Below are 22,806 nucleotides of genomic sequence, written 5' to 3' on the forward strand. Positions count from 1 at the left end.
ATATCTTCTAAATTACTGGAAATCATTTCTATTTTTACAGCTGAAGGAAACGCCATATCAACAGTTCTTAAATAAGATTCAGAAACATCCTAAACTTTTCCATGCAAACATGCACTTTTAACAGAAATCATTCAGTTGTATGATGGTCTTGCTAGTGGCCAGTACGACATCGTCTTGTGTTGGTTACCCAGTAATGTAGGCATTTCTGGTAACACAATACCCGATCTCTATGCCAAAGCAGCTCTCAACAAATCTTTGAGAGCAAATTTTATCCGTGATCAGATGCAGAAGAAGAAGTGGGACACCTATGTGGGTATAAATAACTATCGGTTTTGCCTACTTGGGTTGTCGGTCCAGATTTGGTGAGGCCGTTATTACCCATCTCAAAAGGGGGCGTAGAAATAAGATTCCGTAGCCTTCCTAGTACAGATTTGGTTTGACACTATTTCCAGTTAGTATGATGTCTTGGGCTCATGGAAAGGCCCGTAATCCTCCCAGATTGTAGGAGTTTTTATCACAGGCCATTTTAAGTGGTGGAGCATTATTGAGCATTTTCATGACATTTGGTTTGCTGCCCGACAACACCTCAAAGTTAATAATGGATAACTTTACTACTGTCAAACTGCCCACTTTCATTTTGACTTTTGTGTCTTGCTAAAGTATGTAGAAAATATTTGACATATTTTTGTGTTTGGCCGCCATTTTGAATTCAAATTTGCATAAAAGTTAATACCGAATGTTTCCATTTACATCACAGTTGATACTTTTGATGGTTTGTGACACTTGTCTCTTCTAGAGTGGTGGCTTGGGCACAAAACAAGTAATCTTGTATGGTCATGTCGTGGTAATACAATGTTTTACAGCTTTGAGACGGGAGTTTAGCGATTCTCTGACTTTTCATGAAAATGTGTGGTGGTGAGTTATTAATTGGAAGTTTACATTATTTTTGTTCCTAGAACCAGTTGTTTCCGTTTCTTGTTTACTTCAAGAGTGACAGCATGTTATATGGAATTATTTCATATTACCCAGAATTCAAAATGGTTGCCAAGATGGCCGCCAATATAGTAATGTTTTATGTAATGTTTTACTACTTATATATAGAGGAGGACTAAGTTTGAACTGGTATTTCATGTGATGTCAAATCTTTTACATAGTCTAGGAAACGAACAAAATTTCAATGGTATGGTTTACGAAAGCTTTACTTGCCTAAAATAATTGATGAAATAACATCACCCAAAGTGTTAGAAAACTATTCTTCAAGGTAGATAACTACGTTTAAGCTCTGGTTGTACAGGGCCGGGGAAGCAGCGGTACAGCTGCCCCCCTATAATATCACTATCTGGACAAAACAATATAAACTACAAACGGAGTTTGTCAACACTTATGGTCTACTTGCTATAAGGAAAGCCTGAAAATGCATATCTCCAGGGCCAAAGTAAGCCCAGTGGCGACTACTCACAAAAACCGATTCCACTTCCTGTGAAGGCCAACACCAGTTATTAAAGTGCCTCTCAGAATTGACACGTCTCAACCATTTATCATTTATTTCTGTTGTCATTCCATAGCAGAACCCTCACGCAGATTAACCCACAGTAAGGTATCTTATTAATCCTTTCACACTCATACTAGATATTTCTGTTTGGTGTTGAAGGAAATGATGGGATCTGTGGTTCAGATTCAGATTCAGACATTAAGAAATTATCACTTTAGAAATTCTTTATTTAAGTTCACCTTGTGCGTGCATAATGTTATCACTGCAATTATCCACATACTTGAAGCACATTCTTAGATCTATTGTGTGAAATACCGGCAAAAGCATCTGCACACGCATCTTGTAATGTCAACAACATTCCTACAAGATGATGTGTTTAAATAATAACGAGACGCAAATATGAAAACAAACAAACATTAGGTGTCTTCCTGATGACAGATCAAGCAAGCTGTCAAGTTTCAAACCAGCCCCTTTTCTTTCCTTGCAGTGTCCCAACGAAACATTGAGTTATACAATTTTGTACATGTAGAGGCCGGAAAAGCTGGAACTGCCCCCATTTGTACCAAACACACACAGTTCTTCCCCTGCTGACGGTGTTCTGAAGATAAAGTTAAACTCTTTACCTTCCTTTTCCCTAACTTGATTGTTAACCATTAACTCAGTTAAACTGTCTGATGTTAGTTTAATTTGTACATCCTGATTGGCTGGAAGATCCCCTGAAAGAGGCTCGAGCAGTTGACAGCCATAGTTGTCAGCAGCGGTGTAGGCACGTGGGAAAGGAAGAACGTTGGTCACAGATTTCCTGCTGTCAATCAGAAAATCGGCAACATGGCTCAACGTAGTTGATTCAAAGTTCTCGGGACGTTTTCCAAATAAGGACAGTTTGTAAAAGCCAACACGGGGTACTCTTGCTTTGATGACGAGTGTGTTGCCTTCATAAAAACCAAACACATATCGATCTAGATCATGATTTGATTCTGCTTGTGCAAGACGCAGTGAAATCGGTACTAATTGCGACGTCTCTATGCGCAGCTCTGCTTCGCCAGTCGATGTTGTCACCACATCCTTACCCAGTATGTCGCTGGTGAAGCCATATTGAATGGCGGCCTCGCTGGCACCCCAGTATCCTTTTTTATCGGGATATGGATGCAGATCTTTGGCAACAGACTGACACCTTAAAACAAAGGTGATCATCCAGTTGTGTGTTGGACCTGATGCCGAATGCGGCTTGCCATAGATACCAAAGTTGTACTTACTTTCTTTCGGTGGAGTAATCTTTGCAGTATACTTGTCTCCCTGTTTCCTTAAGAGGACATACTGAGTGTAATCTTGTTGTGTGTTCTTCTCCTTTAGGTGGCACATTATTCCGCTGAGTTTCACATTTTGGGTCTTAAAGGTGATTTCACATTCCTTGTCTACTGTGATTACTTGAGTTTTGTGGCTCGTACATTCAAACCTCCACTTGATACCGTCGACGGTTGGACAAAGAGCATTGTTGAACTTCTCTAGGGTGTAAGGGTTTTTCAACAGCTGTAGAGGGATACTAGCTTCCACATTTTTGTCAACATATGGGAGGTGTTTGATGACGAAATCTTCAGGATCGGTGAGGAAATAGAATTCTTCAAATTTTTTCTCGTATGTGCGGTTGTTAGTCAAGTGTCCTGCTCCCCACGTGCACTCAATAGGGCGCCACTCATCCTGAACGTACACAATGTTCCAGGCGTGGTCCGTTTGTGTGTTTAAAGTGAAGGGGATTTCTGCGTCATAGCCGAATGCCTTGCTGAAACCAGAAACCTTCTTGCAAGGTATCTTGCATTTCCTGTAACAATGACGATAAATATCACGTGCCAAGATATGAAATGAATTTGCCTTCACCTGCTAAAATTATAATCACATTAAGAGACAATAATTATATGAGCAAGTTCTGACCGTCATACTTGACTGCTACCTGAGAAAAATCAATGACATCGATACGCTTCTCCAACACAAGGCTAAAAATACTGATTGTCATGATGGATGAAGGGTATAATACACTCTTTGTCATAATTTAGGCTCAATAGCTGGCACTGTCATTGTTCAATATAGAAACATGACATTTGGGGTGGCACAGTTTTGTTCATAAAAAATATTGTTATTTTCCAAGATGAAAGGAACTTGTCAGAACGTTTTCCATCTTCATGACTAGTAACACAGGTTAACTGCCGACTTGCAACCACTGAGAATGTGTAATCCCAACTAAAATGTGTATTGCGCTTATGACCATTAGTACAAAAACTGTCACCAACTGCAGTCACATTCTTCCGGTTTGTTACTTTTTCTTACATTTGATTGTATTTGATAATCAAAATTACAAATTTACATTTTGTTATGGATTCTTACTGAGGTCGTTTTCTGGTCCAGTATACCAACAGGAAATAAACGTACACCGCAGCATGAAATTACCCTGGATCAAACTTTTCCTATTATTCATAATGTCAATCAAACAGATAAGACGGATGTCCCCTGTTATGATCATTTTGAAGAAAATGTCTGATTGGTATGTAAAACGTTTTATATTGCGGTAATCGTCTGTGAATAAAAGGGCAATTCAAACTGATAATTTCTAGAAAGGAGTTTCGGACACTGTCGGTTATCCACTTCTGACATTTACAACTAACGAAAATTAGGGAGGGTTGCAGTCACTACCATGTTATGAAAATGCAATTTTAGCTGAACGCACGATAAAAACGAATGTCAGAGCTCCTTATCCATGACAGTTAAGTAGCACAGGGGCTGCTTACACTCAGTAAATGATCTGATCGATATATCTTTCACAATGAACACAATAAACTCTCAAAGGGTAAAAATCAGCTTATCACTCCAATTAGATTAGTGCGTCAAACTTATGTCGGGCAGCGTGTTTCGTTTCAAGTTCAGTCACTGTGAACGTCGTATGTTTACAAAGATAACATACTCGCAGAGGGATTGAAAGAGTGAGGCGTATCCTTCACAGACACAGGATCCCCGCTTCAGCACCGCTTCAGCATCCTGAGCACCAGAGTTGCCGCTGGTGTCGTAACTGTCAAAGATATTAGCGTTTGTGATGACGAATAAGGAAAACTGTGGTTGCAGTTTTGCGAGCATGCTTAAGAAATGAAGCAAATGAAGCATTTGTTATTTTGCATAAGTTATACTACAGGTATGATTCCTGGAAACACCTATACATTGCTCTAGATACAGATATCGGAATATAGGACTCGCTCACTTACTTCGTGTCCTTACATCAATGCTTAAGCACCCGTTTGGTCCATACCAAATTAGAGAGAGACAGCTAAACTTTTGTCGGGGTATTCCAAATCTCTTAAACGACAAATATGTCAAAAAAAACAGACGCACACAACACACTTCTACCAAACACACCTGATATTGTCAGCAATCCATCTGTAGAAGGCTCGTACTTTTTCCATGTCACTCCTAGCTGGTTTCACCAGGTACCGTACGAGGGAGGTCACAGATGTGCAGACACTGGCTGGAGTCTGGGCGAAATGTAGCCATTACATAACATATTAACACACTTTCAGATTCATTTAGCGTCTGCAACTAACTAACTAACTAACTAACTAACTAACTAACTAACTAACTAACTAACTAACGGCTTTCCTCGAAACTGGCCTCCTGGGACAAACGAGTTCCGGTATTCCAATTTTAGAGTAACCAATATTCTGTAATCAGGGCTTCTATTAATTCATCAGTGTTCGTGTTGTGCATCAACTGTTTTCTGTGCAGTGTTACACCCTAACGTCACCAAATATATGGTATGCAAGCATCCATCCATCCACACACACACACACACACACACACACACACACACACACACACATACACACACATACATACATACCAAATTAGAGTGGCACATCAAGAGCCCAAATAGAGCAGTGATCACCCTATGCTTCAACACATCAAAACAGTTTCCAGTAATTACGCCACATGGAGTAGTATGACGTGACAGCTAAGTTAGGACACAGTCTTATCAACAGACATTCTGTTCATTCTCACCTTCAAGGTATGGGCATCGATAGCAGCGAACTCTTCAGGAGAAGGTACAGCGTCTTTCTTTTTGGTATTAGGGGGCTTTACTGGAGGACTAATATCGTTGATGGCGCAGTTTGTTTGAGAACGCACCGGGCGTTTATGCTTCATTTTATGGCGGTTAACTGGAATGTTAGGGTCGTGGCTTGTGGGTTCTGTTGTGGGTTCCTCGGGAGAAGGTAAGACGTCTTCCTCCTCCGTATCGTACAGACCTACTAGAACGTTAGGGTCGATGCTTGTAGGTTCTCTGAGTTCTTCCGTAGAAGGTGATATGTCGTGTATCTCCATATTCTCCATATCGTGGTGAATAACTAGGACGTAACGGTCGATGCTTGTGGGCTCTTCTCTGGGTACTTCCGGACAAGGTAGCACGTCTTCTTTCTCCATATTCTCCGTATTGTTGGGACTATATGAAATGTTACTGTTGTCTGTGGGGTCTTCTCTGGGCCCTTCAGGAGAAGGTGACGTGTCTTTCTTCTCCACACTAGCAGGACTAACTGTAATGTGAGCGCCGTGACTTATGTATTCTTCTGTGAGTCCTTCCGGAATAGATAACATGTCTCCCTCCTCCATAAATTCGAGACTTACTGGAATGTTGTTGCTTGTGGGTTCTTCTGGACATGGTAACAGATCTTTCTGCTCCATAGCGGGACTAACTTGAATGTTAGAGTCTTCGCTTTTGGATTCCTCCTTGAGTTCTTCTAGAGAAGGTAACTTGTGTTCCTTCTCCATATTGTGGGGACTGATTGGGACCCGGGGGTCGTTGCTTATGGGTTCCGCTTGACCAGCGGCTTGTTCCAGCACGCCGACTTGTTTCGATTTTACACATCCCATTATGAAACCTGAAACGGACGAAGCATAAGTCAGTACATCCAAATCCGACAGTCAGCACAACCAGCATATTTGCCAACTATACCCTATGGTCAGCATAGTCGCTTGAATCCTCAATACACCCTACAGTCAACACAACCACTTGAATTCTTAATACACCTTACAGTCAACACAACCAATTGAATCCTCAATACACCCTACAGTCAGTACAGCCAGTTGGATTGCCTACTTCTGATAAGAACAATAACGCACAAGTGTTTTTATTTGTACTGCGCCCTTAACTGTCGAAGTTCATACCAAACGGTCCACTGTTCTCGACATACTAGAATACGTGAAATGACTGCGTTAATCAGGCAGTCAGATCAAAATCATCAGAATGTTTCAGAGGGATATTCATGTGAAACTGTGTATGATATCTCAGTGCCGGAGCAGAATACGATCTGACATAAGTCCAAACTTGTAAAAGGAGCATACATAAAAATGTCATCACTTGCAGTCTCTTGTTAAAATATGGGTAGGTACTGGTAAACACATATAAGATGATCCACGACCTGACAAATGACCCCAATTTCCATACTTGGGAACGCCCACAGAACGATCCACTTGAAACAAGAGGGAGACAGGTTGTCTGACAAATATCGAGAAGTTCATTTTCCCCGTGCGTTTTACGCATGAATTGTTAACGCACACTCGATTTGGGAACAGCTACAATCCCAACGAATTGAATCAACACAATATACTGAGCAAATATGTTTAGGACCACCGATCCATTTCACGAAGCAAATGACATTTTCCTGGATTTTTTTAAACAAAATTGTTGAATATCTAAAATGCTTGTGGGCACCCGTGGTGAGCCACCTCCTCGTGGTGGGTGCTGGGCAACGCGAAGAGCTCGCCAACACCCCCGTTGTGGACCCGGGGGGATATTTGGTCCACCAATCCGTTTGCCGTGGGTTGCGGCCTTGTGTCGGTGGAGGACGGGAGTCTGGGGGTTGAGGGCACTGGGGGCCTGTAATCGTGTTCCCTTTGCTCAATACACCCCTTCGACCCTTACTTCACCCAGACAGGAGGTTGAATGGGCCCGGTTCAACCAATCGGCTGGTCATGGCAAGCCCTGTGCATAGATTATAAATTTATTTATCATTGCACAAGTATGATTTGGAACTGATTTTGATTGATATTAGTCTTGGCTTTAATGTCTAAAACATGTTTGATGTTGAATTATGTTGCTTTGAACTTTGCCTAGAGTCTTATGCCAGAAGGCGATGGCTCATGGGCCAATATGGTAGACTAATTATTTATAATTCTTCTACTGGAGTATATCATCCGGGTATCCTTGGTGCTGCAAGCTGGAGGCCCCCTTGCTTTAGCACTGCCCTTGTGATACTCCGTGGTGGATGGGGAGCTCGGATGATGAAATACACCCCCCCCTCCCCCCCCAAAAAAAAACCAAAAAAAAAACCAAAAAACAAAAACAAAATAAAAACGTCCACTTGAAATTGATCCTGTTGATACTGACCACAAACAGTCTCTATCGACTGAGTATTGGCCACGCTTCCTTGTTGTTGAAACTCCTGACAAGACACCATTAAAGCTGAACCCTTTCGCAGTATCTAAGGGTATTCAAGGTATTGCAGGAGGTGTTAAGAACATTAGACGCTTACGTTCGGGTGCTTTACTAATTGAGTGCAGCAAGAAACAACAAGGATATGGGCCTCTTCTAATTATTTACCTAAATTCCAGAGGTATCAAAAACAACAAGACAAGATAACTATTAATTTCAACTCAGATAATGGGAAAGATTATAATGAGACTTTTTCTATTCATGAACTCCATACTGCTCTTGATCAAGCTCATGACACTTTTACAGGAGCTGATAACATACATTATCAACTCCTGAAGCACTTACCAGAATCCTGTTTAGAGACGCTCTTATCAATTTGTGATGACACTCCGGGAAATTACCTTCTTCATGGCGTGATGCTATAGTAGGGCCAATACGTAAACCTGGACGTGATCATACGGATCCATCCAATTATCGTCCGGTTTCACTAACTAGCTGTGTTTGCAAAACCACGGAACGCCTGGTAAATAATCGACTTGTTTGGTACTTGGAAACAAATAATCTCATTACAGATATATAATGTTGTTTCCGGAAAAACAGAAGTACAGTCGATCAGTTAGTGCGTTTAGAATCATTTGTTAAAAACGCACCGATCAATAAACAACACGCTGTATCTGTCTTTTTTTATCTTGAGAAGGCATATGATACAACATAGAAATGTGGCATTTTAAGGGATTTACATGACTTCGGTTTGCGAGGTCGTTAGCCTGAATTCATAGCCAACTTTATAAATGACAGACAGTTCCAGGTCCCTGTCTGATCATTACAATCAGGATCAGGATGTTCCACAAGGCAGTATTTTGTCTGTCACTCTTTTTAGCATCAAGATAATCTAAAGTTTTAAACGATTCAATTGATGGATCGTTATTTGTGGATGATTTTAATATTTCTTGTCATGGAAAAAATATGCATACTATTGAACGGCAACTACAGTTGTGTTTAAACAAAATAGATAAATAGTGTCTTCAATTTTTTTCTAAAACAAAAACCGATTGTGTACACTTCTGCCGTAAATATAAACCGCATAAAGACCCAGAACTATTTCTAAGTGGCACCCCTATCAAAGTTGTTAAGGAGGCTAAGTTCTTGGGACTTACTTTCGATTCACATTTGACCTCTATGTCGCATATTAAGTCCCTAAAAGCCAAATGCTTGAAAGTTCTCGATTTATTAAAGGTTGTTCAAAATGGGGAGGGGATCAGACTACCCCCCTTCACTTAAATAGATCATTCGTGCGATCGAAACTTGATTACGGCTCCATCGTATATGGTGGAGCTTGTCAAAGCAACGTAAAACTACTTGATCCTGTGCACCACCAAGGCCTAAGACTTTGTGTCGGTTCTTTTAGAACTTCTCCTATCAACAATTTGTACGTCGAGGCTGATGAGCCTTCTCTCAACCAACGCCGTATAAAACTATCTTTACAGTACATTACAAAAATAGCTTCTAATGAGTCTAATCCTGCATTTAATTGTGTCTTTAATCCTCTTTATGAGGATTTGTATAACAAAAAGTCTTCCCTTGTTCCGCCTCTTGGGTTCAGAATTAAGCCATTTCTTGCTGCTTCTAGTATTGAGTTGGAAAATATAGCTCCTTTCCGACTTCTTTCTTCTCCTCCTTGGAAGTTGGTTAGGCCACAAGTTGACATAACATTAACTACATTTTAAAAATCAGAAACTAATGACTTACAATGCAAACAAGAACATAATCAATTAAAACATAAATATAGCAAATATAAATCCTTATTTACAGATGGGTCCATGGACGGTGGCGCAGTGGCTTGTGCCACTGTCATTGGATCCAGAACAATATCTTCTAGATTACCAGACAACAGCTCTTTTTTCACAGCTGAAGCTAACGCCATACTAACGACTCTTAAATATATTCAAAGACATCCTAAACATAAACAGTATATAATGTATTCCGACTCTCTTTCCTGCCTTCAGGCTATTAAAAATATTTCTTGTAAACATCCACTTGTAATTGAAATTATTGAATTGTATAATAATCTGGCCACTGCGACATCGTCTTCTGTTGGTTACCCTGCCATGTAGGACTCTCTGGTAACACATTGGCTGGCCTTGCGGCTAAAGCAGCACACAACAAATCTGTGTCACCACTTCTTATCCCATACACTGATTACAAAGCCACCATTAGATCTTATATCCGTGATCTGATGTAAAAGAAGTGGGACACCCAAGTAGGTATAAATAAATTACATGCGATAAAACCCTATATTGGTTACACACACTTGGGCTGTCAGTTCAGATTTGAAGAGGTTATTTTAAGACGATGTCGTATTGGCCATACTAGATATACTCACGCATATATTCCAAAAGGTGAGGATCCTCCGTTTTTTATCCCTTGTGATGAGAGAGTCACGGTCAAGCATATTCTGCTAGACTGTGTCGAATTCTCCATCACAAGGGATCAATATTGCAATGTTAAACCGCTAAGGATCTTATTACAAACGTCAGTTCTTATTTAATTAGGAATTTGATTTTTTGGTTGCGTTTTGATTGATGTGTTCTGTAGATAGATGTAGTTTAATTATTGGAAGTTTAATTTCGTAACTGCTTGTTAATGACTGTATCCTCGAAGGGGGTTGAAGTACTGTAAAATTATTGTCCTCCTGAGAGGGTACATAAGTCCATAAACATTACAGTAAATTTAGACTTTCCACTGTTTTTAGTCGTAGCATATGTGTATTTTTAATTTGTGGCTAGATGTGTCTAAATTGCTAACAGCTGAGTGGAATATCAGTATCTTATGCCTGAAATTGCAGTCTTATCATTCGAAGGAATATGTGGTGTTGATTTCATGTCACGGTTAGCATGTCTTGCACGTGCATAATCGTGTACTCAACCAATTCGTTGTACCGCCTCTCTTGTCACAAATGCGTTTAGTGATATCTAATATGTGTCTAGCAGTAGGATTTCTGTCGTATTTTTGTTCCTTATATTGAAGTTTTTCTGTTGAAATTTATCCTCATTATATTGAAGTTTTTCTGTTGAAATTTACCCACATGACATTGAAGTTTTTCTGTCGGAATGTATCCACATTATATTGAAGCCACCTCAGGAGGTGAACGATTTAAGCTCTAATTTTTCAATGTACATATGTAACTGAGTGTCTCACCAATGGTGTCTTTGAATTTTCCATGTAGTGAAGTAAATTGAAATATGTATATACGCTTGACATTTTCAGATTGAGGGTACGTATTTCTTTTTGACAATTGTATCGTTGAATACAAGTGAGATTGAAATGAAAGGTTCACATTTCAATGCTAATCATGTTGTAATAAACCTGGACATCAGGATGTTGATATAGATGCAAAACGCCATCAAATATCTTCAGCAAGCCATTTTGCAACCCTTTGTTTGATTGCACATTCACAGTTGGGGTTGGCGAATTTATGAGTGGTCTAGGAAAGTTCACGTATAGCTTTTTAGCTAGTGCACCTGCTTGGGAAACTCAGGAACCGCTTTCGAAACATGTCAATATTTGAGATGTATAAACTGTGAGAAACTCGTAACGAAGTTGTGGAAATCACTGAAAATAAACTTACAGCAAATACAGGTGACAGGTCAAAAGCCTCCCCAACTACACCCTGATCGAAGGTAGATCTACAGACTCTACTTGATAGTGAACAGTTATGAGTACACCAGTATGAGCTCGAGAATTGCGCAGTTGCAGTCACTTAAAAGTCCAGTTTTTTTTCCTCTACAATATTTGACAAAACTAAAGGATGAAGTTATGAACGGAAGTCATACATGGAACGACGGCTGCATCCCATTGCTCTTGCGACGTCAATAACTGATGTTCCCGCTTGTAACATGCCAACGGCACGTACATGTTGCGCATTTGACAATCGTGGCATTTACAGTACCCTTAGAACTGTGGTTTAAAGGTGTTTTTTCAATTTTTGAAAACAATGAAAACACATGCAAATGAAGAAAAACACCTCGATGCGAAGATCATGTGATCGACTGCGCGTGTAAAACCTGATTTGGCATTAACGTCATTTGAACGACGAATGAATGGGTTTGAGTGTTTTTCTAGAGTCGAAAGATAGGGATCCCATTTCGGATACGAAGAGGTATCATCAGACAAAAAATATTCATTATTTCTTTAACAGTCAAACAATTGTCGTGACAAAAGGTGTAAGAAATCTCCTGTGAACCAGCAAAACAGAACAAAGTCTGAAACATTCAAATATTGTATTATTAAGCAAAGAGAGCAAGATTTTCAAAATCGCAAGTCAATTTCACAATACCGATTTGAAATGCAATACAAATGGCAAAACCCTAAGGCAATGGGTCACAAAATAAACAGCAAAGTCTTGATTTACACAGAGAGTGAGAAACAGTTATGCAGAATGTAAATTTAAACGACGAGCGGTCAGGCAGCGGTTATGTAGATCAGGCGTTGACGGAGATTAATGATGCTACTCCAGTAGTCTGTGTGTTCCCGTGTCCGTCCATTACACGGCAACTAAATTTTATATGTACATTCAGTCATTAACTGAAAGCACATACGACCACCGCCACTAACGTGGAATGCTCAAGAACAGTCTCCCGGAAGTCAGCAAATAGAAAGCCCAGGGCAGATAGCTTCAAAGTAGTGCCTTAGAGGCGTGCCGCTTTAACAGTTCTCTGTAGGAAATGTGACCCATAATAATTAACACCAACACCTTAAATAGTGTGACCCAACTACAACCACCGCATAATAATTAATAAAAAGAACCCTCAAATCACGGAAAATCCACTATCGTAACATTTTTCAAAATTACATTTTGCAAAGTTTCTTTTTTGACTCGATATAGTCCTTGGCGATAGCCTGTTGGCACCACAACTATTCTGTCAGTCAGTGTCCCTGGTTTGAATCCACTGCTCGTTTCATGGTGTAGTTGAAGGCGGATGGCCACTTTTTCCGTGGTCATGATGATTATGTATCCAGTATACCACAAAGAATGTGAAAGGGCGTCATAAACAATTCTCATTTATGTGTCAACTATGTTGATTGCACTGACATTTGCCTTTGAGTATAAATCTGAATATAAAACTTTACGGTTTATTGCCAAGTTGTTTCAACTAAATAACAAAGGTTAAGAAACGAAACTTACAACACGAGTGACTACCCCGTTCATTCGCCTGGCCTGATCATTGCTGCGTCGCTTGACATAAAACGTAATATCAGTGACAGACGGATTACGATACCTTCAGCGATTGTATTCTTCTGACATAAAACTGCAAAGGGAAGTACATGTGCAAGTTACGGTGCCTCCTGCAGGTCAAAACTCACTTTTGTAACTTCATTTTAGCATATAACAAATATTATAGTTACCGGTTGTATACATACCTTAAGTACATGTCCACTCTGATGCCTGTGTGTATTTCCAACTCATCGCAGATTATGGTTTAAGTATACATATCAAAAGAGTTGTCATAACAAACGTATGTCTGCTCTCGTGCGCAGCGATTGGGCAGTTGCATGCTGAGTTGACACAACAGTAGCCAAGAAACAGCCCCTAACACAACCGGTGGTTGAAGTTGTTATCTATAGATTTGATGCACACGTTATTATCTGGCCTTAGATGTTATCAGGAAAATCTATTACAGTAAGAAATCTGCAAGTCTTGACTTCCGGAATTGTGTGTAACAGTGTAAGCGATATCAATGTCCCCTTTACTCCACCCGTTCATTAAGCACGTACATAATAATGATTTAATCGTTGGTATATCGGATTACGTATGGGTACACATATTTAGGTACCTATACAGCCAGTGGACGACGAACGCTTATCTATTTCTTATGACACTCGGATCCTTGGAAACAAGATGCGATATGTCTTCCTTAGTTACTGTGGGTACAGTGTTCACACCGGACGTTCAAAGAGGATGTCAAACAGTCTTAGAGTCTTAGCGTATATGTCAAATAGTCTTAGAGTTGTGTATAGTACATACAACCAATGTATAATATGTATCCAAGGATTTGAATATGGTTATTATTAAGATGCATCTACGTGACCTTGGGTTCATTCTGAACCTCTGATCACAGTGAAATTTACCATTGTGCATGGTCAGCATGAGATGCATGTGTTTGCTTTGAAGAAAGCTGATGGTTCACGAAATGTATGTTACAGAAATTCATGGATGAGATTCATAGCAAATATTATGAAACTCATTTTACAGGACGACATATGCGGTATTAATATTCGGCTGATTACTTGTTCATAATAATTAATAACAAACAAATTAATTAATATCAGTGGAAAACAGATCTTCATCACACCGTTCGAGAAAATAGCTTAGCAATGAATGTCCGACACCTCCAAACACGCAGGAATTTACTAATACGTTTTACTTTACATACATTCGTAGACATATTAACCGTTTTCTACATTGCAAAGATTGTAAATATAGTCAAACTTGGCACACATTCACATCTGTGGACTATCCTCAGCTGTTGGCAATCTATGGCCCAATTTTACACTCTATTGTCCAAAATTATATCCTCCTTTCAAAGACACCTGGTAGGTAGTTTTAACTCAATCTGTGATAATGTAGTGGTTTTACTGTCGTTCGTCGACAGGGTTGTATAGATAAGATGTTTGTCTTAGAGTTATGTAGACACGATATTGCCGATGTGACTTTGAATCTGCCGATGTGACTTACACATTCACATTTACAGGTGACAATCTTAAGGTATTAGAAAAAAAATAATATTTGTGTTTTGTCCACCTGTTTAAGAAAAGCAAATGCATAATCATTTGGGTCGTATTTTATCGGCTTAGGTCAGAAAACCTAGGGGAAAATACTTCATCACGGGGAATATTCATACCATTGGATTACTTATGACATGCGGTGCGTGTCAGTAGTTTACATAACTTCTCGACCAGGAAGTGTTGTTAATGAAACGCTTATCTTATCATAAGGTCAGTACTGGTTGTAGAGCTTGCTGACGCTTTATAAAGCTTTAGTAAATAGAGAGTTGTCAGCCTGTAACATGTAACTTGACACCTGTAACCTGTAACTATGCATTCGCCGCTGACTCATACATGTAGGCCTCGTACATCAAGTCCAAACAATCATTCAATGAAAACTTTACACCGAAGTCTTTATTCTCTGAAAATTATCCACAAGTGTTGAAGGTTGACCTGGCAACAAGGGCACCTGAAAATCATCGCCAATAAAGTTGGTACATTTTTTTAGGTAAAACAGTTCTAAATTAGACGCACTGACAAGAAATGGCAGAACTTAAACCTCTCACATACAGCAGCAACAGCCTTTCAGCTGCTGTGTACGCAGCAGGGGATCAATGAACAATCACATTGTCAGCATCAAGACTCTCAAAATAACATCATGTTCTTAACATTATGTGAGCTTGCTGAAATGTTAAGTATGTGGCACAAGGAAATGAATTGTTCCTTAACAGAATCTTATTTTCCTCAGATGCTTGCAGTTTTTGATAACATTTCATATCAGATCTCTGTCCTTTGCAGTTACTAGTGGTTTTACTGTTCTTTATCAGCGGGCTTTGTGTTAGTTTTCTTGATGTACAATGCAGTTATCACTTGTTCTCGTCACATGGCTGCAATATTGCCGATGTGACGATAAATACTAACTAACTCATTTACTCACTCATGGGCACCCGTGAATGGCCACCTCCTCGTGGTGGGTGCTGGGTAACGCCAAGGGCCGTTCACCCCCACTGTGGGCCCGGGGGAATATTTGGTCCACGAACCCGTTTGCCGTGGGTTGGGGCCCTGTGTCGGCGGAGAAAGGGATCCTGGTGGTTGAGGGAAATAGGGGCCTGTAACACACCACTTTGGCCCTGACTTCGCCCAGACTGGTAGTTGAATGGGCCCGAGTGAATCAATGGGCTGGCCACGCCAAGCCCTGAGTGTGTACATTGTTTTGCACATATTTGATGACACGTTAAAAATTTTGTCAAAAGTCTTGGTTAAATGTTACCTTTAAATTTTGAACGAACAGATAAACTTTCATAATGTGCCTAGAGTTGCATGCCCAGAAGGCGGTGGCACATAGGCCAATCTTGTGGAATAATTACTTTTTGATTGTTCTGCTTGAGTATATCATTTAGGTATCCTTGGTGCTGCAAGTCGGAAACCCACTTGCAATTAGCCTTGTCCTTGTGATACTCCGTGGTGGGTGGGGAGCCTGGATGATGAATCAAAACAAAAACTCAATTTGGACTACCAAACTCCCACCAAAAAACCCCCAAACGTCAGCTCGACAACGATACTAAACAAACACCGTCCAAAAAAACCCCAAACAGACAACTGTCCAGGTTTCCTAGTTCTCGACACCGTAGATGAGACACCACTGAAGCTCAACCCTTTTGTAATTTCTAATGGTATATACGGCATCGCAGGCGAAGTAAAGAACATAAAACGCGTGCGTTCAGGATCTTTATTGGTCGAATGCAATAGGAACCAAAAAGCCACCAACCTGTTGAATACAGAAAGTTTAGCTGGTATCAACGTTTCAGTTACAGAGTACAGAACACTGAACATCAGCAAAGGTATTATTAGGGATAGAGGTCGTTTGTTGGCGGAAATGTCTGAATTGGACATTGCTTCCGAAATGAAAGATCAGGGTGTCATATATGTAAAGTGATTTACCACCCACAGAAAAAAGGACATCATTCAACAAACAACAAACACTTACCTCTTTTCGTTCTCTTCACCAGCTCTTCCCAAATCTGTCCCGGTTGGTTATTGTAATATTTCAGTCAATGTTTGCATCCCAAATCCCTTGCAATGTTTCAGATGCCAAAAATATGGTCACGGGGTCAACACCTGCACACAGCCAATAACGTTTGCTCACTGTAGCGAGACTTCACACGTAACTGAGGATTGCCAGAATACCGTTAAAAATGCGCAAATTATTCAGGTAATCATTCATCCTTTTCTAAAGACTGTACAATTTGGAAATAAATACAAAAAAACAAATGGAAATACACAAAATCAAATGTACTCAAAACATAAGCTTCGTTGATGCTAAAAAGCTTGTTGTATCTACAGTACGAAATGATTCCTATGCATCAGTCGTCAGGACACCCTCCGATAGCTTGTTAAAAGTAAATTTAGCAGTATCCTGTTGTTCCACTGAATGTCAAACAGATTTGACATGGGTTACAAACGATACCCCTCAACTTCTTATACCAGAAGAACAGTCGACTCAGACTTCAGAGTATTGGGTAAACAGTCAGATGTTAGCCCAAGTACATGATAAAGTGCAATTGTTGTCACAAAAGACTCGTTCAGAAACGGTTTCAAAGACAGCAGCAAAAATACAGCCAAACCGAGGACGGAGAATGCGAAAAAAGAGGGCAGAACATCTAAGGCAGAACATCTAACAAATATGGTTCACTCGAGGATATGGATGTGTCTGAAAACATCAATCTGAGGGCACACAGCTTGTTGCCCTCGAAGAAAGTGAGGGGCAGAGTCCCAATGAAACCACCTAAAAGATAGTCCATTTTAGTAATATCGTGCAGTGGATATTATTGTAATGAATTACAGCTACTGGTCCAGAATCAAACACCATCGGCATTGTCTGCACGAGACATATCTAAAACAGACAGATAATTTCAATTTACGTCAGTTTGAAGCGTATCACTATTGTGAACCTCCAGGTGACAGGACTACTGGAGGTTCTACTATCCTTATACGACGGGGTGTTATTCACAGCTCTATTACACTTAACACTAATCTCCAAGCTGTTGCGGTGCAACTGACTCTTGGGGTAGCATCTAAATTATGCTCTCTGTATATTCCACCTTCTTTAACACTTCAGTAGACTGATCTCCAATCACTCTATGATCAACTGCCGAAGCTATGTGTTATTATGGGTGACCTAAACGGTCACAACTCACTCTGGGGCAGTACTAACACTAATACTAAAGGCACAATACTTGAAGATTTCATTTCAAATAATGATCTGTGCATATTTAATGATTCAAACACATATCTGCATCCTGCAACTGGCACTTATTCGTCTCTAGATTTGTCTTTTTCAGATTCTAACCTCCTCAATGAAATTGATTGGTCTGTTCATAATGACCTTTGTGGAAGTGACCACTTCCCAACTATCCTCTCAGAAATTACTCCATCTGATTCTCCATCTTTTACAAGATGGAACTTTTCGAAGGCTAACTGGTCTTTAAATCAAAGTATGTGTGAATCAAAACTGCGACCTGAATATTTCAGTGATATAACTGATCCCATTCAAACTTTTGCTGACACTATAAATATAATAGCTGATGAGTGTATACCAAAGTCCTCTAGGACTCCACATGTACGTAAACCATGGTTCAATACAGACTGTAGACAGGCCAGAAATTACTCCATCTGATTCTCCATCTTTTACAAGATGGAACTTTTCGAAGGCTAACTGGTCTTTAAATCAAAGTATGTGTGAATCAAAACTGCGACCTGAATATTTCAGTGATATAACTGATCCCATTCAAACTTTTGCTGACACTATAAATATAATAGCTGATGAGTGTATACCAAAGTCCTCTAGGACTCCACATGTACGTAAACCATGGTTCAATACAGACTGTAGACAGGCCTGAAAAGTGAGGAAAAGGCAGGACATCATTTTCGCCGTCACCCATCTGTCTACAATTTAAATGAATTCAAGATACGTAATGCAAAGAGGGGTCGTACCTTCAAACAAAACTAACGACAATCATGGAGAAATTATGTCTCCAAACTTAATTCACGCACACCAATGTCCAAGGTATGCAATATGGTTCAAAGAATTAAAGGCAAAGTTTCAAAATCTGCTGTGCACCATCTCAAAAATGGTGATAATTTATTTACTGATAAGTCTAAAATTGCAAGTATAAAATCGGCGAAACTCTTGCCAAAAATTCATCATCGACAAATTATGCTCCTGAGTTTCAGAAATATCAGAAACAACAGGAAACGACAAAACTTAATTTCGAATCAAATAACGGTGAAGACTACAATGAAGTGTTGTCATTACATACTGCTTTTGAGCAAGCTCATGACACTGCAACTGGTGATGATAATATCCATTACCAGCTTCTGAAACACTTACCTGAATCATGTCTGATGACACTTTTAGATATATTTGATCAAATATGGACGTCTGGGGAATTTCCTCCTTCTTTGAGTAATGCCATTGTAGTCTCAATACCAAAACCTGGCCGGGGTCATACAGATCCGTCGAATTACAGGCTGATATCTCTGACCAGTGGTGTCTGTAAAACCATGGAACGTATGGTGAACAACAGATTAACTTGGTATCTTGAAAACAATCACAAATGATCAGAAATATTCAATGCGGTTTTATGAAAAACCGTAGTACCATTGATCATTTGGTACCTTTAGAATCCTTCGTTAAAAATTATATAGTAAATAAACAACATGCTGTGTCAGTTTTCTTTGATCTTGAAAACGCTTCTGATACAACCTGGAAGCATGGTATTTTGAAGGATTTGCATGATTTTGGTTTGAGAGGTCGTTTCCCTCCTATCTTGAAAACAATCACAAATGATCAGAAATATTCGATGAACCATCTATTGAGCAGCGCCGTATAAAATTAGCTTCACTACTAAATTATACTCTAATGAATATAACCCTGCCTATAACTGTGTTTTCAATCCCCTGGATTTATACAACAAAAAAACTTCCCTTGTTCCGCCTCTAGGACATAGAATTAAACCATTTCTTTCTTCGGTCGGCATTGAGTTGGAAAATATAGTTCCCTCCCGTCTTATTTCTTCTCCTCCCTGGTAGGCCACAAGTCGACCTAACATTAACTGCATTTAAAAAATCAGAAACTAATGAATTACAATATAAACAAGAATATGATCAAATAGAAACTAAATATAGTAACTATAAATCTATATACACAGATGGGTCCAAGGACGGTGACGCAGTGGCTTGTGCCACTGTCACTGGATCAAGAGCAATATCTTCTAGACTTCCCGATAACAGCTCTTTACTGCAGAAGAAAACGCCATAGTAACAGCTCTTAAATATATTCAAAGACACTCTAAACAAAAACACTTTATAGTCTATTCCGACTCTCTTTCTTGCCTTCAGGCCATAAAAAATTGTCGTGTGAACATCCACCTTTAATTGAAATTATTCAAATGTATAATGATCTTGCTACTGGCCAATACGACATCGTCTTCTCCTGGTTAACCAGGCATGTAGGAGTCTCTGGCAACTCATTCTTATTCCTTACAGTGATTATAAAGCCACCATTAGATCTTATATCCGTAATCTGATGCAAAAGAAGTGGGACACCCTAGTGGGTATCAATAAATTACAGGAGATAAAACCTTACATTGGTTATACCCACTTGGGGTGTCAGTCCAGGTTTGAAGAGGTAATCATGCGGCGATGTCGTATTGGCCACACAATATATACACTTAAATATTTGCTTTAAGGTGAGGATCCTCCGTTTTGTATCCCTTGTGATGACAGAATCACAGTCAAGTATATACTGCTTGACTGTGTTGAGTATTCCATCACAAGGGATCAGTATTTTAATTCCCAAACTATGAAGAATCTTTTTAATAACACAAGTTCTCATTTAATCATTGTATTTTTAAAAGACTTAGATTGATTAACTGAATTGTAAATAGATAAATATTTTATTATTGGAAGTTTAAATTCCTAACTGTGCTTGTTAGTGGCTGTATCCTCGAAGGGGGTTGAAGTATCGTAAAAGTATTGTCCTCCTGAGAGGGTACGTAAGTCCACAAACATTCAAAGTAAATTCTAAATTTCCAGGTTTTTAATCGTAGAATAAGTGTCTTTTGCAGTATTGTATGGCTAGATTTCACACATTGGTGAGGAGATGATGTAATTCCAGCTAGGGTCCATGCAGGTAGCAAAAGTGCTGTCAGTCCCCATGGTCCCTAGTATGGTGATCTGCCTGAAGTTGTTACCAATCTATAGCCCATTTTTATATTGTATTGTCCTCTATAGATAAATCGTTTTAGATATAGTTACTAGTTTTACATTCTTGTCTGTGATATTCTAGTTTGTTTCCTGTCCTTTGTTGGCAGGTTTTTATAATATACATATATTCCATTTCGGTGTTATGTCCCCGTCACGATATGGCTGAGATATTGCCGATGTGACGTTAAATATGAACTCACTCACTCACACTCACTCACTCACTCACTCACTCACTCACCCATGTCAGTTCCGAAATTGGTACGAGCGACAGGATGAGGAGAAGGATGTCACCCCGGAGAAACAATGAATGATTCAAACTCTAAAATGTTATAGTAAAGTTAATCACATTGAATTTGAAAGTTAATTGCTCCATATCTTTTATAACAGTTTCCGCAATACAGATGCAGAACAAGATCTCTTACATTTTCCATTATACCAGATGCAATACCCAATCTAGAACACTCTCTTCTATACCGGATGCAGTACCAGATATCCCACATTTTTCTATCAATATACCAACTACAGTGTATGTCAGAGGCCTGTTAAATATCGAGTAAACCAGATAAACAAGTGATTTATAACCTAAACATCAAACTTAATTGGGGTACGATAACGTGCATTATGCAATGTGAGTTTTTGTTATTTATAGCCACACTATATGTCACTAAATAACCAAGTCTGGCCTGACCACCCGATCCCGGTAGTCAGACGCAATATTAGTGAGCCTACCAGCCTGATCGTGTCATTATCACTTGATCACAGGCACTCGTAGACAAATCTAGGATAGGCTCGCATTCAAGTGTTTGAGCCTATTTACAACATGTCGCTATGTCGCCTCCTTAGACTGCAGCTCATTGTATCGAGCTTCCAGACACTATTACTAGTGAAAACGTTTTTTGTCATGACATACGCGCAGGCATAAATAGGTATTTCGTTGTTGTGACATTAACATATTTGATGCATTGTTCACTTTCGACCAGTCACTACTTATGCGGCTTATTGATGAGTATGCTTTTCACGTCCAAGAAACACCTGAATATATCCCGTCGAATATGTTCAGGCGAAACCACAGTACGTGGTTGCGACTATATGTGTGTGTGTTTGAACGAGCTTGTACATGTACGTAAATACAACAGTGTCGTGTATACCCTTTTCTGCAGCCATAGGATTTAAGGGATATATGTTAGTAACTGAAAACGTAAGTGATTGAAATGGATTTCCTTCCTTCATAGGGACGTTGAAGCGTAATCTTGTATCTCAGCACGAAGCCAAAGGAGGTAAGAATGCAATCTGTTTACTGTTAAGGTATATGATACCATTTAATACTGTCATGTCACCTTGTTTATCTGTATTAGTGGTAGCCTGAGGACGACACATCATGTCTGAAATATGCCCGACTGAAAATGCTTCATGTATAGTCCGTCAGACAGGGTGCTATACTTGTTTCTATTCACTGTGTTGTTTCACTTGGCGATATTCTTTATACAGTGTTTGATTGTTGCAACTGCTATCGTGCATGACTATATCGAATGCCCTTTATCAGTGAACTGTCCATAAGTTAACAAAACATTTGAGTCTTTGCGTGTAGGATGCCATGTAAACCTCATTTTTTTGTCAAAATAATTTGATTATCTAATGGTCATAATAAAGATCATCCGCCTTCTCCTATTGTTTACCCAGGCGCACTCCACAAAAGTTAACTTGTCACAAAGTTCTATTACCGCACACCGGTTGCTACCCGGTTATTAGATGTCACATCAGATACAATGTCATAGACGTGTGACACCCAAGTAGGTGTTAGTAAACTACGTATTAT

At 39.5% G+C, this 22,806-nt stretch overlaps 1 protein-coding gene across 2 annotated transcripts; it reads right to left on the reverse strand.

The window, feature by feature from the left end:
• Positions 1–1,701: 1,701 nt before the first annotated feature.
• LOC137282750 (kyphoscoliosis peptidase-like) lies at positions 1,702–13,581 on the reverse strand. 2 transcript variants are annotated; one of them, XM_067814537.1, is made up of 5 exons: positions 13,380–13,581; positions 5,531–6,405; positions 4,892–5,007; positions 4,446–4,550; positions 1,702–3,311 (listed from the first exon to the last, which is right to left on the reverse strand). In XM_067814537.1, the coding sequence occupies exons 2-5, from the start codon at positions 6,395–6,397 to the stop codon at positions 2,000–2,002; spliced, it is 2,400 nt and encodes a 799-aa protein (XP_067670638.1). In that variant the 5' UTR covers positions 6,398–6,405; positions 13,380–13,581; the 3' UTR covers positions 1,702–1,999. The 2 variants fall into 2 exon arrangements, with proteins under 2 accessions (XP_067670638.1, XP_067670639.1); XM_067814538.1 differs by having other exon boundaries at positions 1,702–3,272; positions 13,380–13,543.
• Positions 13,582–22,806: the final 9,225 nt, after the last annotated feature.

The sequence above is a fragment of the Haliotis asinina genome, chromosome 4, assembly GCF_037392515.1.
Source record: "Haliotis asinina isolate JCU_RB_2024 chromosome 4, JCU_Hal_asi_v2, whole genome shotgun sequence".
Classification (NCBI taxonomy): domain Eukaryota; kingdom Metazoa; phylum Mollusca; class Gastropoda; order Lepetellida; family Haliotidae; genus Haliotis; species Haliotis asinina.